The sequence below is a fragment of the Scardinius erythrophthalmus genome (genome assembly GCF_964197995.2).
Source record: "Scardinius erythrophthalmus genome assembly, chromosome: 23".
NCBI classification, from domain to species: domain Eukaryota; kingdom Metazoa; phylum Chordata; class Actinopteri; order Cypriniformes; family Leuciscidae; genus Scardinius; species Scardinius erythrophthalmus.
The window spans coordinates 17,036,698-17,054,785 of record NC_138243.1 but is presented as its reverse complement, the minus strand read 5'-3'; the positions used below and the strand labels follow the sequence as shown (position 1 = coordinate 17,054,785).

Genomic DNA, 18,088 nt, shown 5'->3' with positions numbered 1-18,088 from the left:
TCAAGCTCATTGGCTAGCAGCTAGAGAATACCCATTCACTGAGTGGCAAATAACTCCCATGTCTCTCCAGAAAATGGCGTTCACAGAACTTCTGGTGCAGTGTTCAAATTCGCTCACTTTTTATTCACTAGTTTAAGCAAACAATATTAGTAGAGTAATGTCGGCTGTGGGGAATGAGTGTACAGCAGATTTCGGATTCAGCGATAGGGTGTGCAGTTAGCATGTTGCTAAGCTAACAGTGCAACTCTTTAAGTATAAAAATACATAGCACAAACAAATATAATGTTCGTCAATATGGTTTCAGTATTGAATTAAAGTTAATTTATTAATTGCCTTGTCCACCTTTTAATACATTTTTTTCACTGAACTTACTGCATTATTGGATTACCTTTTCAGTAAGGGATACATGCGATAAATTTGGCTAAAACAAAGTTTCTTAAGGCACATTAATGACAACTATTTGCAACAACAGAACAACCAGATGTCATTCATTTTCAAGGAAAGTTGGTGATTTCAGAGACCAAACAGAAACCAACAGCCCAGCAACTCGCCGACCTTCATGAATTTGAACAGGGCTTTAGGAGACAGAATAATGAAGTTGCCAACAGCTTTCACTTTTGGAGCACACTTTTGATGCCTTACAATGTTGTCTCCAGAGGCATCTCACAAGGTTTTGGAACAGAGCAAAAGAGACAGAGGCAAAGATAAACAAAAACTAGTTGATCTAAGCCAAACTCTGATGGACAGTTTACGGACATAGATAAAGGATGGAAGACTTGCACAAAATATCTTCGAAAGGCCACAATCTTTTTTAAACTCAAACTTAAAAAGATCCTTTGAACTGCATGTGGAAAACATGCAGGCTCATCATCATTATAGGGTATGCAAGAAAAGAACATTTTGAAAAACAAAACAATTAATGAAACCCCTCTGGAATACTACTTGTACTAAATATGCAAGTCGCAATCTAACAGAGGGCATTATATAAATGCAGCTGTTTAACACAAATTGGACATAAAATGGGGTTTATGATGTTTGCTGTGGTTGTTGGGCTCTTTGGACAAGCACAATCTAAGATAGTCTAATTAGGCCAGATTTTTCAGGCTTAATGTGGCAGAGTGTTTGTATCACTGAATTTCAAGCTGAAGCTGTATATTACTGCACAAATGTACTGTAGAAAAAAGGGTCCTAGGAGAAAACCTTTAGGCACCTCTTGATAAAAACAGCTAAACTGAGCCCTTTTGTGTTTGCACACTACATCTGTAAAAATAGATGCATACTGCTTGTGATCTTTCCTATAAAATAAATGCCTCCGCCACCAATGGAGTGAAACTATCCCCCAGGAATACACAGAAACAAAACTGGTAATGACCCACTGGGCTCAGGGGTCAGACACCAACACAGCTGCATACCAAAGAGTTCCTTCTTTTCAGTCTTTCCTGAATTGAGAGATGACTGACAGTAGGACAAATGACAACCACTCCCAAAATGGGGGGGTAACTTAAAGGAACAAATAGACCAATTTCGAGCCGACGCCACAGTTACGTCACGGCATTAGCTGGTGGCAAAACAAAGGGAAAACTGGAGGTGGCCAATACAAACTAGCACAGATTTGACTACATAATAAGGAGCTTAAATTATTATTATTGATATTAAATGTCATCTTGTTGTGTTGTTGGGTGCAAGAATCGATGGAGTACAGGCTCCAATTTGAAATTTTATCGCATAATGTTTTCTAAATGATTGTGATTATTTGTGAATCATCTATGATATACATTGTTTTGATTGATTGTGACTAGACTTTTTGAAGAACCTGGTAAGAAAGGGTAATCAAATACATAGTTAAAAAATGAAATGCTGTCTCTGGAATTTTTATTTCTAGAAAATATTCATATCATTAAAATTGCACCGTAATGTCACTCTTTACATTGCCGTCTTCTGTCTGGCCTTGGCGCTGGCTAGGCAGAACTGCGGACCGTAAGCTATCACACAAGTCTTGTACGGTTTATAGGCATTTAGTACAGTTATAGGCATCTAAAGATTTATGTGCCCTCAGTTTCTCTTTACGCTCAGTTTCTCTATCAGGTATGTGTAGAAGTCAGGCCACTCAACCGGAGGTAGCGTTAACGTTAATCCTGTCAGATCGTCCATCCATTGACTGAGCGTGTACGGGTCAGCCAATCTGGGATGTCCGTTAAAATTAACTTTTGCAAATAACAATCGCGGTCCTGGACAGTGAGTGACCTTGCACATTAAGATAAAACCGGATTTTCTTATTTCTTAAACGTTAGTGAAGCGGCCAGAGGGATCGTTCTGCCACCACCTAAGCTCCGCCCACAAAAAAGTCACCATGTTTACCAACTGAAAAGGGGTCAATAGAAACATAAACCAAAACAATTCCAAAAACTGGGCCTGTCAACTGATTTTGTGATTTAAAAAAAAATTTACCAAATAAAAAATATGATCATATTTATATATATATTTTTAAAATATATATAAATGTTTTATAAATATAATAAACATACAATTAATCAGCACACCAAGCAATTCATTCGATTAAAACTGATAATCATTTAACATTGTGTAACGATATATCATTGTATCTAGATATCGTGATATAAAAATGTGACGATATGTATCGTTGATGTAAACGATATGATTTGGATATACAGGGTGGGCCATTTATATGGATACACCGTAATAACATGGGAATGGTTGGTGATATTAAAGTCCTGTTTGTGGCACATTAGTACAGTATATGTCATGGTCACCACCCATCTTGAGGAGTTTGCCCCCTCACATATACTAATGTGCCACAAACAGGACTTTAATATCACCAACCATTCCCATGTTATTACGGTGTATCCATTTAAATGGCCCACCCTGTAGATTTACTTTTATCCAAGGCTCAGCTTAGTGTATTTATAAGGTATAAATCACCCAAAAATTTAAATTCTGTCATCATGTAGGCTACTCACCCTCATGTAGATTTTTGTTCAACTTCCAAACACATTTATGTCCCTCAATTTAAACTCCATTCCTCTAAAACTTAAAAGATCCAAAAAGGCATTGTAAAAGAATCAATCGAGTGATCTAATCCAAATCCAAGTCTTCTGAACAGAAACGATATTTATGATTAACAGATTTACAACGACGCGCATACTTAAACACAGATGTTCAAATGCTTATGTGACGCATGAAAACAACATGTGAATGAGTAAATGTAGAATTTAAATGTTTGAAACTAACCATTTACAGTTTGGGAATAGTAATTTTGACAAGCTTTCTTGCGATTAGAACTGTGATTGATTGCACTGATCATCTGAAGCACATGCGCTGGAACGGCAACCATCAAAGTGAAAGGGCAAACATCATTTAAATCACCATAACACATTTAGACTTAGTAGTATGATTATTCCAAGCATTTTAGATGGTTTATTCTTATACGATTGTGCATTAATAGCGGGAGAGGCGGGGCATAGCGAGCACCGGGAGAGTCTGTGTAAGAGATCCAATGAATTAATACATTGAGTGCGAGTACTGTGTGAGGAAGTGTCAGTGGCATTACTACATTAAACAACTATATATAATGTTGAATATAATTTAAAATAATGCAATGAAGGATATTTGTGGGTCCATGATTATAATAAAATAATATTTTAATCATAATAAAGTAATAATAATAATAATAATAATAATAATAATAATAACAACAAAAAACTCTTCTATATTTTGGCTTAAAATATTGTGATAATTTGTATCGTGACTTCATTCCCGCGTTTGTATCGAATCGTGACATGAGTGTATCGTTACAGCCCTATTAAACATCCTGACTAAAAAAACAAAATGAAGCCATGTACCGATCCTTTCAACCAGTTAATGCCTCTTGACTTGAAGATGCTAAGCAGACTATTATCGTTTCATGCCGCAACAGATTATTTCATGACACAACTGGTGATTGTGAGCATGAGAGAGACATGAAGCCTTTATAATGCAGTTCTCCAGCTGTTTTTCTATAGAGCTTGTATTTTCCCAACTCTTTTCAATGCCAGAGACCCTCTAATACTTAAAGTAATTGAAAGCTAGACAAGGGGTGTGTGGCTTAAAATCCCGGCTATAAGCTCTAATTATGTGTCATCTTGCCTCTAGTGCACCCAACGGCCCTTTGTGTTGTGTGTATGCAGACCCTTCAATCCATGATGTGCCCTTCTGAGGCATTGACAAAGACACTCAACGTGGCACTCCTATAGCGTGCTTTGTAAAGTGCATATCACATATTTGGCTTTCCAACTAAAACACAAATCATCAGTATCCGCAACAAGGTCTTTAGCCGCAAGCTCAATCGCAACAAGGTCTTTAGCTGTAAGCGAATCCAGTAACAGTGACTGGATCGTCACGTCCAACCTAATTTATACATGATTACCTATGCCTCACCAGATTTAATCCTACCCTGTTGATATGTTCCTAGGGTCATTCTAACCCACACTCACTTTTAAGTTTTTCTTTGATGTACTAAAAACTAATTTTAATTTTTTTTTTTTTTTCACCAGTCAAAGGTAGCACAGCATGTAATAAGCTGCACAGAGACAGTTCATCTACCATGGAAAGAAAAAGCTATTTGAATGCTACGTATCTGAATATATGCCTCTCGGGTCTAAACATTCACAATTAATCATCTAAGCTATTCCATACGCAATGACACCTAAAATCACAGCACATTATATCATTCATGAATTCAAATAATTAGTGCAGTATCATTCCTCACTTTATATGGCTAAGTGCATTAATTAATAATTCTAAATGCATAATTAAATCATTAAAAAGCCTAAAAAACTGTTTTTTTAGGACTTACCATTGTCCTCCACGGTGAAACTAAAGAGGTCACTGGTGGCATTTTTCTCATCCTTCAGGATATAGCAGATCTTAAGATCATCCATGTCAGCTGAAAACACAGAAAAACACAAAACTGTAAGATTAAACCTCACAGATATAATGTATTATTCATTCAGAAGAAAATAGATCAAAACAATCTATAAAAATCCTCATATTTTATGATCTACAGACCCTGGAGTGAAATGCTCAAAGATCAAATTATTCTATAAGCCGCTCAACTTACAAATATCTTCATTTTAATGCAAAAGGCATTCTTGGTTTTGCAAAACACATCTGAGATAAAAGGCTTTTTAAGTTTTAAATAAATGCAGGTGAGGATTTTCACCAAAGCAGCCGGGAGGGAGTCACAAAACAATCAGCAAAACAGGTGACAAGCTGTTACATAATGACAGGTGAGAGCAAGAATTTTAAACACAGGATTCCAGCTTAAGACTTCCTTACATCTGGTCTGCCAAATTAGACCCCTTAACCACATCTGCACTGATACACAGTGGTTAAGTTACAGTGTACCATGAACAACATGGCTCTCTGTTCCTTTTGCTCTGACCCACTACTTTAAATTATTTATATTAGAGGAAGAAGCCTCATAAAAATGTAAACCCATGATTCTTTATGCATGGATGAAACCGCTTTTCATATTGAAAATAAAATGTCTACTTTCATCACCAGCACACACTCTCATTGTGAAATATTTAGCGAATGCCAAAGAGCAAGTGGTAGAAGAATATGGGGAAAGGGCAAAGTAAATAAAGAGAAGTGATTGTCCCTTCTGCTTCACTGCTCGTACTGATGAGGTCAAGTCAGGTTTGCCAGGTCTCTCCCTCTCGTTTTTCGCACTTCTGCCCTCTTCCAACGTCTGGGACACATTTCAGACTAAGTTAGTCTGACTTGGTTTTCGCATCTTTTCACTTGACACTCATGTATGAAGGAGTGCGTTTGTGCTTTAGCTGTTAGGTCTTGAGTCTTTGCTGATCAGGGAAAATTATTATTCTGGCTAAAAGGCACTACAAGGATGTGCAAAAGGACGTTTTTAAAATTGAAAAGCCAGAGTAGTTGATTCAAATATTTGCAAATTTGCATAGAGTTTGATAGGTTTGGAGACTAACCTGTTTGCATTATGCAAAGCTTTTAAAACATTTAAAAAGACACTCGTTTATGTATTTTCATGGTTAAGACATACATTTTATATTGATTATATAATTATTATGGTGATATGATCAAATTTTCAAAGCAACAAGTTGCTCCTTAGTTTATAAACCCCTTTGCAAAATCTGCAAGATCTATATAATTTAATAAAAAAATGCTGATGAAGCTTTTTATGTATACAATTATAATTTTAGATATAAAATGTAAATGATTATATAAAATTGTACTTTTTTTACACTGACAAGATTTCATCCCTCATATATGTTTTTTTTTTTTTTTTGTTTGTTTTTTTTCCCTTAAAAAAAGCTAAACTTGTTACAGATAATATGGCAACGGGTTTGCAAACTTATTAACAGTTGTGTTAATAAGTTTGCAAACCCCTTGCCATAGTTTGTTATGGCTAGCGGCACAGAAATTACATACTTCACTTTTAACTCTATTTAAAATGTGGTTTGCCTCCAACCAGTAACTCTTTTTTCATACAATAGTCAGTCACTACAGGGACGTTAGAAGGCAAAAGTATGAGAACTTAATAATTGAAAGGAGATGTGTGAACGCTCTAGTTGTCTCATCAAGAATTTAAGCCGAAGGCTAAGAGACAGACACATCTTACAGCCTGTACTATTGGCAAAGGGCAAAGTGTCTGTTTCAAGATGGAACTACATTATTTTAAGCATTAATAAGAGCAGAGAACCTGTCCTGAACATGATGGGTACATAGCATTTGAAGAAAATTCTTACATGTATCTTTAAATGCATTGCACAGTTCTAGCACACTGAGTGTAAAAGAAATAAAGTTTCACACAATGCAATCAATGGTGATAAGAACATTTCTGTTCTGATGATATATTACCTTGTGTGAAGGTGTTGATGGAGTCATTCCCTCTGTCCAGGTTAATCAGGTAGCCATGCTCTGGCTGTGCGGTAATGTGAAAAACCAAAGCATCCGGGCTACTGTCTCTGTCCACTGCCTTCAGGACTTTGCTTGTGATTTGATAACCGAAGTGACCTGCAGACAAGACCTTTAAAGTCGGTGCACCTTTATTAACCACTATCTGAGGCACACCGTTGTCCACAGACACAATGGTGATCTTCATGGTTTGAGGCCTTTGTGTCTCAAAAATTGTATCAGGGAATACAAAAAAATCTGAATGGGTTCCATCAGTGACTGTAAAAGAAAAACTGTCCTTGTCCGACTCAGTGCCATCATGCTTATAGCTGATCATATTCTCATTTAGGTCCTGCTTTGTGAACAAAGTCACTTGTCGGCTGTTGTTGAAGAGTAGTTTGCCATGAATGGGCAGTTGGGTGACTGTAAACTTCAGTAGGTGCTCGGCTGTGTCTTGGTCCTCAACAGTCAACTCAAAGGGGGTAATGAGTTTGTTCTGTCCCTCAGTCACTAGAAGGTCATGAATGGTCAGTACTGGCTTTTTATTGTCAACATCAACAACTGAAACACGGAATGTGCGGAACACAGGGTTGTAGCCATCAGTCACCTCAAACTCAAAGCTGTCCATCTTGACTTCATCATCGGCAGTATGGATGTAGTAGATCTTGCTCCCGGCCAGATGTAACTGGGTAAAAGACACAATAGGCATACCTGGTGTATCTGTGCTTTCCAAATGCCCTCTCACTGGGGCTCTTGTGATTGTGAAGACTAAGTTCTCATCAGGGCTGTTGAGATCGCTAGTGCTAAGGAGGTTCGTAGTGAGCGTCACTTTGCCACCTTCTTTAAGAGACACCCCTTTACTGATGACATCAGGAAACACCATGTCAATGCTGCCCACGGTAATATAGAAATATCTGTCAATTAGAGGATTGATGCCATCTGTTACATCAAACTTTACAAGGTCACGAATGCCTTCCTGTCCATTGTGAGTGTACAAAATTAGACCTTTGTTCACCTCGTTTTGTGTAAAATTCATGCCAACTGTTATGTTCTCCAGAGATTCTGCAGATCTTTTCTCCACATATCCTGATTTTCTATGAAGGAAGCCCTGACTGGGGCTGTAGCGAACAATGAAAGTAAGGAAATCATCCTCTGAGTCCAGATCAGTGGCCTTTAGTACTTTACTATTTATCTCTTTTGTCTCACCAATATCGATTTCAAGTCCATCGTTAATGGCAAGCCTTGGAGTTTCATCATCCACAGGGATAATCATGATCATAATGGTGCCTTCAACTAAATGTGTCCCATCTGTAAGAAGAACATAAAACTTGTCTTCAGTGGTTTCAGAATCATCATGTTCATAAATTATGCTAGAGGCTTCCTTGATTTGTCCCAGTGTGAAGTTGGTGATTGGGATGGAGCCACTAGCAAGCTGATTGAGGATGAACCCATTATGTGGGGGTTTGGTGATGATAAATGTCAACTCTTCTGCAGGAACATCAGCATCAACTCCATTCAAGAGCGGTGTGTCAATGATAACATTCATGCCCTCCATTACGACAAACTCTCGCATAAATATCTCCGGTTTTTCATCGTTGGTGGGAATAATAACAATGGGAAATAACTGCCTCTCTGAGAAATTCACACCATCTGAACATCTGAACGTGAACCTGTCCTCCACTGGCTCAACTCCTTTATGTATGCTTTGGACATAATGAATATGACCTTCATTCACATCTCTGATGGTAAAAGCACTTACTGCCATTCCTGACCTTGACTTTTCAGAGCCTGGTGCTGGAGAGATGTTCTCCACATATCCTAATGTGGGCTGAACAATGATGGTGCACAGGATGTCCTCAATTGGAGTGTCTGCATCCTCAACCCTTATCTGATGCCTACCGATTGTGTTTTTATCCCCCTCAAAGACGTTAAAGGTATTGCCAACTGTGACCTCTGGAGTCTGGTTATCTACAGGGAGAATGGTGACGTGAACACGGACTCCGTTTACTCGGTTACCCCCTACATTCCACTCATCAGACATGTCAGAAAGGGTCAGGTTGAAAAAATCTTCGATCGAAGTAAAACCAATCTCACCGCTGGTGTGAGCATACACAACCAGACCATTGATGATATCAGCTTGGGTGAATCTGCTTGAGGAAACTCCACTCACCAGAATTTCTCCAAACTTAGGGGCTTCTTCCACAATGAACGTCAACCTCAAGTCATCAGTGTCCTCATCTTTTCCCTGGATGACATTAGCGGTAATTTCTGTGGCACCATTTTCCAGCACGTCCAGGCGAGAGCCAAAGGTGCCCTTTGTGAGGCTGAGCGTTGGTGCCTTATCATCAATAAGCTTTACCACTACCTTCACGGTGATCGTTACAACATGAACACCATCACTAACATCAAGTTTAAAAGAGTCACTTGTCATTTCATCTCCATTGTGGACATAAGATACTCTGCCATCAGAGATATCCATCAAATTGAAACTACTCCCTTGTTTTAATTCAGTAAATATAAGTTCAACATGGCCGTGAAGTGGGGCTTTACTTAGTGTGAATGAAATTACCTTACTGTCAGTGTCAAGGTCATTTGCGTCAAGTTCGGCACTCGTGATGACATGCACCCCTCTCTCAAGGACTGTGAATCCAGTGTTTGTTATCTGTGGGGGTTTGTTGTTTACAGGCTGCAGAAAAATTGTAAAAACTCCATCAGCGCCGTTTCCAGCGGTGTCCTCTACTGTGAAATGGAACTGCACCACATGAGGTATGATGCCGAGCTCAAGGTCTGGTGGACTGTAGGAAATCTTATGATGGTTAATTTGTGCTTGGGTAAATTCTGTTATGTCAGTATCTGAGCTGTCCGTTAAAACAACAGACCCAAATTTAATGGGACTATTCTCATCCATGTCAGTTGGTGGTCGAGTTATTATATATTTCAGGTCCCGGTCCTCAGAGTCCAAGTCAGTGTAACGAAGAACATTCTTGCTAAAATGAGTCAGCTGGTACTCATGTACTGTCATCTGCAAAGTAGTGCCAGGGAACAGTACAGGTGGAATATCGTCAATAGGTAAAATTTTAATAATAAAAACATTCCCACCAGATTGATTCGGAGGATCAGCATCATCTTGTACTTTAAAAACAAACTGATCAGTAACCATCTCTGTGATGTGTGGACCTGTATGCCTATAAAAGAGCTTCTCATCTGTAATATCTTTCTGTAGCCACTGTGTCACTACTTTCTCATACACACCATCTTCTGCATTAAATTTCCAGGATGACGGGTCCTCAGGTGCTTCAGATTGCCTCACCACAACCTCACCAATAGCAGAAAGGGGAGGCTCGATTGTAAATTTAATAGTGGAATCTTCCGAGTCAATATCTGCTGCGCTGAGCATAAGCTGTGAAATGGGCACCATCTGATTTTTAAATAAAATAAGCCCAGTGTTCGCATTTATGATGGGCGGCTCATCGTCTGTGGGTACAATTGTGATGGGGAACAAAAACTCAACTTCATTCTTGCCATCTGACATTCTGAAAATGATATTATCACTGTATGTGTCACTACCATCATGCTGGTAAACCACGATGCCAACCTCCAAGTCAGCTGGGGTAAAATACTTCCTGCTGATGCCTAGAACAGTTAAGAGACCATGGCGCAGTCCATCAACCACCGTTATCCTCACACTGTCCAGATTGTCTTCATCACTAATTTCTAAATTGCTCTGAGTAAACAAAGACCTAGACTGGCCTTCATATAATAGCTGGCCGGTATTCTTAATGACTACTGGCGCTAATGTATTCATGGGCTTCACAACAATCATGAAAGCAAAAGGGTCTGAAATGCCACCATCTGTGTCTATGACCTCAAACTCTATTTGAAAGATCCTCTCTGTATCGGAGTCCAGAGAGGGAGGTTTGTAGGCTATTTTCAGATCTTTCAGATCTCTTTGATAAAAGGATGTGATGGGTAAATTCCTATCATCTGTACTCACGATATAACCCTCCTCAAAGGACAGAGGAGAAGTGATGTTGAAAATGAGACCATCAGGATTGGATTCCTTGTCCTCCGCAGCCAACATATCAGGAGTTAAAGCGGTCATAACAAACTGATCAACTTCCATCATCATCATAGCCACAAAACTCGGTCTGGGGGGAGTGTTTTCTTCGCCCTCTTTTATTCGGATCATCACATGGAAAAATTCTTGCTTGAGTAAATTATTTTCTTTGCTCCGTAGCTCCACGACCATTGGGATATAATCCTTATTAGGTGACTTGTGGGAAGACGTGTGCTCGTAGCGGATATTTGATTTGAGAAACAGGTCACAGTCCATCATTTTCTCCAGTTTGCTCTCATCAACAACTTTACCATATCTAGGAAGAACACTGCTGGCAGCCAGCGATGTTACCTCGCATTGTTCAGAGTCTTTATCATAGGTAAAGTCTAAAACCTTTCTGCCAATAGGATTACTAGTACCACTCAGTTTATCAACAACAAGAGGCATGTTCTTAGTAACAATCTCCAATTGTGTGAAAACAACCTCAACTTCCAGCATAAAGGGGATGATAATAGTTTCAGTCTGAGTGTCATACCTGAGTTGCAGCTTCACCCTGTCACCCGCAGGGCTCCTAGAACCGAAATGAGAGTATCTCACATCGTTAGGACCAAATTCACAAGGGAACTTTTTAGGAGACACATTTCCCGGTCTCTGAGACAGTGGATCATTATCCAGAACGGTAATACTGCACCTGTCTCCAGGCTGAACTTCAATGACCAAGTCGTTGATGGGATCGATGTAAACAGATCTCCCGAAAGGCACGTGTATGCCGTTGTTTGCCACCAGTATCGCGTCCTCGGAGAGTTCTGGCGTGTACGCGTACGACAATCCGTGTGTTTCAACTCCTCGCGCTGAACTACCTGTCAGTGAAAGCAAGAGAATGAGAAATCTGTAAAGTTCCATGCTGAACAGCCACAGGATGTTCTTGAGTAATTTAAATATCCAAATAGTGGTCGACCGGGTTTTCCGCTGTTGTGTTTACAGCCACGAGGGAACAGGAAACAAACACAGAAAGTTCAGAGATCCCACACGCGCGCCAGGATGCTCGCGCGGCATTCCCACGGACTCAGAGCGAGCTCAGTTTTAACTTGTGCATGGATGGCAGCAGGAGGACACGCCCATAGCCTCATTCCATTGGATGGAGAGTTGCATTCCCAAGTCCGCAGGTGGGATTCTCACAGCCACAGGATTTGACTGTCACTGTTAGTTGTGATAGTCCAGTTTGGAAAACTGGATAGATAGATAGATAGATAAACTAAAGTGATTTATTGTTTATTGTCAGTAAAATGATCTCTATCATATTTCTATATATGTTGCCTATATGCTATATTTTTTAACGCCTTAATACACAAAATATTAATCTTAATATTATATCTTTTTATACACAAAATACAAAATTATTTTCATTTGGCAACACACATCAAATATTGCTTTTTCACAGTTTGTATTTGTCGCTCAAACAGTAAAGCTTAGTATTAACAATGCAAAGATTTGATTCCCAAGGAATGCACAAATTGAAAATAGGCTATGTGACCCTTGAATGAAGTGTAAATTGCTTTGGATCGAAAAACTATGACAAATTAATAAAAATAAATAACTTGTATAATATATCAACATTTACATTAAAGTCAGATCTACAGTTAAGAGTTTTGACTTGCCTTAGGGACCCTTTTTAATATTTTACTCAGATATTAGGCCCAGTCACTCACTCACTCACTCACTGTTCCTTCATTCAGCCTGTCAAATATCTATAGCCCCCAGGATACAGAAACCCCAGGATATAGAGTTAATATAATCGTCACACATACTCACACTGTCACTGGGAGCCATAAAAGACTTAATCTTATCTTAGCTACAAGGCCGGGGGCAATTGTGCCATTAGCTATGAAATAATTGTATGACCGAACTGACGTACTGAATATTTAAAACATGTAATGAACATTATCTGATTAAAGTGTCTAGTTTAAAGACGTTTTTGACTTCAGTTGATGAATATATTTAGAAAAAATGATTGAAACCATTTCTAATAATGTAGAGGCTACCACTTAGACTTTTGCTTTAAACACATGTTATTCCTGCAGATAAAATAATTAGTATCACAAAAAGATAAAAACGACATTTCATTAAACATTAATGATTTAACATATAGTCAACTCTTATACAGTAGGTAATATTGTCCATAAGAAGACAATAACATTCAGACTTATGATAATATTTTGTTTTCTTATACCAAAATGATTTGTATTTTGTGTAGTCTCTGAGATAATAAGGAACATTTAAAAAAATGCTGTTGTCTTATGAGATGGTTTTGGGCATGACACATTGTACAATGGTTCCTTCTTCAGTTAAAGAGAAATTTATGACGGAGAGGACAGGAAAGAGTCGTCAGAAGTTTTTTGCGACACATGTGTTTTATAATTACAGTATGAAAGACGACAGTCAGTGTTTTCACGTGTGTTCTCTGAGAATGACTGTTTCCCACAAGCCTCCAAACCTCTAATCAATCATCTGTTCAGACACCATAAAAACTCCTGATGGCTTGACTGAGTCCGAGTCTTGGTATTTTCTCTCCCCATCTCAGCTTTTCAATTAAATTTTTCGTCTGAATGTAGCTCTGGGAAAATATGTCCACTTTATTGGTGGAGGTAGACAGAATCAATCAGATCTCTAATCTCTGTGATACAAGAATACAACAAACTTTGTCCAAAGGGACCAAAAGTATTGAAAAGTTTCAAGGCTTGAGCTGTCCATTGATATAAAGCACACATCAATAACAGACAAAAAACAATCCTAGAGGATTTTTACATTGCATTTTATTTTCATACACACAACGTCATCTGAATACATGATAGAAATGAGGCAGCCCACTTATATAATAAAGTTCACAGCTGTTGAACGTCCTTTCTAAGGTTTCCTCTGTTCTCCTGTGACAGTCTGTCATTTGGCGTGACTGCAGACTGAGAAATGTTCAGAATTACAATGCCAAATAGTACATGTCTAGTATATAAAAAAAATACCACCTACACAAATTTAAAAGAGACAGTCTCACTGAATGAGTCATAAAACTGGACATTACAACTTCATTACAAACAGCAATTGCTCAGTCACTAAAGTGATCGTGTGCGGATGATTGTGGATATCAGGTTCTTCACAAACTTGTGGAGGTAATTTATCTCACTTTATCTCAGATGCACACTGGTAAGAATATTAAGGACATAGGTTGCCCATAATGATCCTGAAGAAAAGATATGTGAAACACAAAACATTTTCTAGGCTTTGTCTCCCCAATGGATCCGGAAGAATCTACACCGCATATGAATACCTCCTTGTTAAAGTCAATGGTGCATCTTTGTACCTTACAAAAGAAAACATCATCTAAGGGATTTGTGAGAGAGTATCAGAGCTTTACAATGTAATTTTCTGAAAGGTCACTTGTTCCTCTTGAGTTCTGTTGCCATTTCTGTTACAGATGCTTGAAGGGAAGGGACATATTTCTTAAGCCAGTACTCGGTGTTGTCTAAACATTCATTTAACGTTGTATGTTTTTCATCTACTCTCGCTCTAAAGACCTGGGAACAGTGGGTGGGGGAAAGTGTTACCCACCTTTAAAGCTTTAGGTTCAAATTAGAGCTCTGTTTGGAGCTAAATGACAATCATTGAGGAACAACTGCTGTGCTGATGCCGCTGGGCTTGAGTCAGACGGACCAGACATGCAGTTGCCTCTGATAACACTTGCCATTTTCTTCTTCTAACAACATTCCCATTCCAGCTGCTATAAACTGGCAGCATCTGACAATAAAAATAATGAAAGAATATAATTAAAATGATATAGGCCTATATATACATTTCTGCCACATTATAAAAATAAAAATAAAATCATGGTTAATGATAATTATGATATAAAAGTCAGAATTTTGACCTAAAAAATTTAAATTGTGAGATAAAAGTTATTACAAAAAATTCTAAATTATCGGATAAAAAGTCACAGACATGTTTTAGTAAATCCTAATGACATAAAAGTCATAATTATTAGAAAAAAAGTCTGAATTATGAGATAAAAAGTCATAATTATGACATAAGGTCAAAATTCTAAGATAAAAAGCCACACTTATGAGATGCTTAGAGATAATTTGCATAATTCACATCATATATATTTTTTATGGAAGCCCATTTCTGCTACATAAGAAAGTCAAAATTATGAAATAAAAATCATTGATGTTGATTCAACATACTGTTGGCCTTTATATGATTGGCTTCTTATTATTCCCTCTCTTTAATGGAAAATTATTTCTGAATTTCTTTGTTTACATTGTCTTTAAATCATTTGTTTGCTGAATAAATAACAACAATTGGTACCCAACAATTTAATAGAGGCTAACAGAACACAATATGAGGAAATATGACGAAACTTTATAAATCACTGTAGAAGGTTCACGTTTATCACATACACAATTTAACATTTTAGGCTAATTCTCTGTATTAATGTTTGTGTGTGTGTGTGTGTGTGTGTGTGTGTGTGTGTGTGTGTGTGTGTGTGTGTGTGTGTGTGTGTGTGTGTGTGTGTGTGTGTGTGTGTGTGTGTGTGTGTGTGTGTGTGTGTGTGTGTGTGTGTGTGTGTGTGTGTGTGTGTGTGTGTATGTGGTTGGGGTGGCTGGGGTATAATTAGCTTAATTAATAAATTACCCTTTTTTAAATGTCACACTCTATGGTAAATATTTACATATCTCCCTTAGACATACCAGAAGAGCCCTCATTAGTGCCTCATTAGCATATTATCCTCTGTATTGCACTCTATAACTGTATGTGCACAAGCACTTGTTTGCTGAGTGACAACATGACCGCTGTCAAAGTTCAAGGACAAAACTACCATCTTAAGCCCTTTCCAGTCACTGTTAAATGTTAGGTTTTATATCTTTTTTTTTTCTTTTTTACATGTACAGTCTAAAAGTACATATGAGTCACTTGTCAGCGAGGTATAATAGGCCTATATTAGTTGGCAGCCAGCGGTGCGTCACCAAGGCTAATTTTCAAAAGTAACATGCAGGAGAGAGAACTGTTGCCTGTTTGAGAGATTAATTGAGTGTTACATAAAGGGTTCTGATTGTAGGGGCTGAAAAGCAAAGACCTCATCAGCTTTGTGGCAGCAAGTTATAATTAGGCATCATTACGGCTTCATGGCAAATGTCCAAAATTCTCATGCAATGGGGTTTATGATCCAGAAGAGGGCACTGTTGTACCACAGCAAATCATTTAACGTCCACACTTCACTGATGAGCCAAATGATAGTAATGTCTCAGCTGATTGCAGTATTGATCCATCAAGCTCAGAATTTCAAGGGACATTACAGTGTCAGGTTGTAATTGAAATAATACGCTTGAACAAGAACGGAGAAGAATCAAGGAAGGAAACAATGTTTGTCTTTCATGCGTCTTCAGGCCCTGTCAGTGAAAGGTCTCTTGGATTTTCATTTGAGGCAGACCATCTAAAATGAGATCTAATGCAGGCCCCAGGATGGACTGGTGAGGGGTGTCCGGGGTTTTATTAGCTATATTACAAATTTTATTAGCAAAATTTGATTAGCTACTGGCAGTTGCTAATTATTTTTTACTTTCGCCGGCTGCGCGCGCAGTTTTCAAACGGACGAATTTTTCGTATTCAGAGGACGAGAGAATATGGTTGCAAGAGACCGAAAAATAAGAAAACATGGTATGTTTTTTAAGTTTTTAAGGTTTAACATCAGGGTTGTTTGCTCTGAATAAATTTTATGAGGCATTGTGTGAGTTAATAAGGCTGCAATAGGCTACCAGTTAATCAGACTAGAGAGAGATTGGCAATTTAGCATAACATTCCATGCTAACACCTGTGCTAGTAATACACGTACATGCCCGTGTGTACGTTACTACAAATGTTTAGCTAATGTGGGGACGTAGGCTAGCTGTCAGTGTTCAGCAAGTTACATTTGGCAGTTTGAAATCGATTAGGTAGCTCAGTTAGGCTAACTTAGCCTACTTCAGTTAAGAATAGGGCTACCAATGATCAAATTGGTAACTTAGACTGGTAGTTGATTTTAATGTACAGTTATGAATGTAATTTAAATTACTCTTTCCTCACCATTGACGAGTTTATGGCTTTCTGTGTTTTCACTGTTATAAGGTATGGGGCACTATTACACATCTCCTGAACGAGTAGGCCTACCTCCAGATCAAAACGCAGACAAAGAAGCAGAAACAGGCGATATCATAAAGCGATCACTATAGGACTGTGAAGTTTTGGGGGTGTTGATGGACTCGGATCTACTCATCCGTGTTTTGATCATCATTCTGAATCCGAGAGTCTTTGATATGAAAATAATCCTCAGCTTTTTGCTCATGTTGCTTTTTTAATGAAACTTACCAACATTTAAGTGTTGATAAAAAAGGATGCACGAAGCTAGAATACAACAGATTTTAGAGTTTAAAAGCAGAGGCTCTGTTCTTTCTTTTGATATATTGCATGTTCAGATATTCATACATACAGCATCTACCAGACACAGACAGTCAATCACATAACGAATTTCAGGAATCTAAGTTGAGATGATTTTGTCAAATTAATTAATTTTGCCACCCATAAATGAACACAAAAAGAAGGTATTTTAAAGCATGTTGGTAACCAAATAGTTTTGGGTTCCCGTTGACTTCCATTGTATTTTTTCATTCTATACTATGGATGCTGATGGGAACCAAAACTGTGTGGTTACCAGCATGCTTTAAAATATCATCTTTGTGTTCCACAGAAGAAGGTCATACAGGTTTGGACCTTTACAATGTTGGTTCATGTGTGTTGTTGATGGCTGTGGCATTTATATTGTGATTATACACTAATGGTTCTTTTGTTATAAATAGATGTATCAAGAGAGGACACAGATACCTCTGATTACTGTGTGTGTGTGCACCCCTGAAAGTAGCAATGACCACCCCCTGGCCACCCCTTGTATAAAACTCTAGTTCCGCCACTGTTAAACAAAATAACTGTGCCACATCAGGCTAATCGTTTTTGATTTCACTATGTGAGAGAATGAAATAATGGACTAAGTCAGACCCTGACACTGAATCTGAGCGTGGCGAT

General features: G+C 38.2%; 1 protein-coding gene across 1 annotated transcript in view; it reads right to left on the bottom strand.

Annotated features, from left to right (window-relative positions):
- The window catches only part of frem2a (FRAS1 related extracellular matrix 2a), a gene marked incomplete at its 5' end in the record, with an annotated part of 67,079 nt that extends 55,192 nt beyond the window's left edge, over positions 1-11,887 (bottom strand). Inside the window, 2 exons of the mRNA XM_081354494.1 lie at positions 4,853-4,942; positions 6,892-11,887. Of these exons, the coding sequence (XP_081210620.1) occupies positions 4,853-4,942; positions 6,892-11,887 (5,086 nt within the window). The remainder of the gene's footprint in view (positions 1-4,852; positions 4,943-6,891) is intronic.
- Between the last annotated feature and the right edge of the window lie 6,201 nt (positions 11,888-18,088).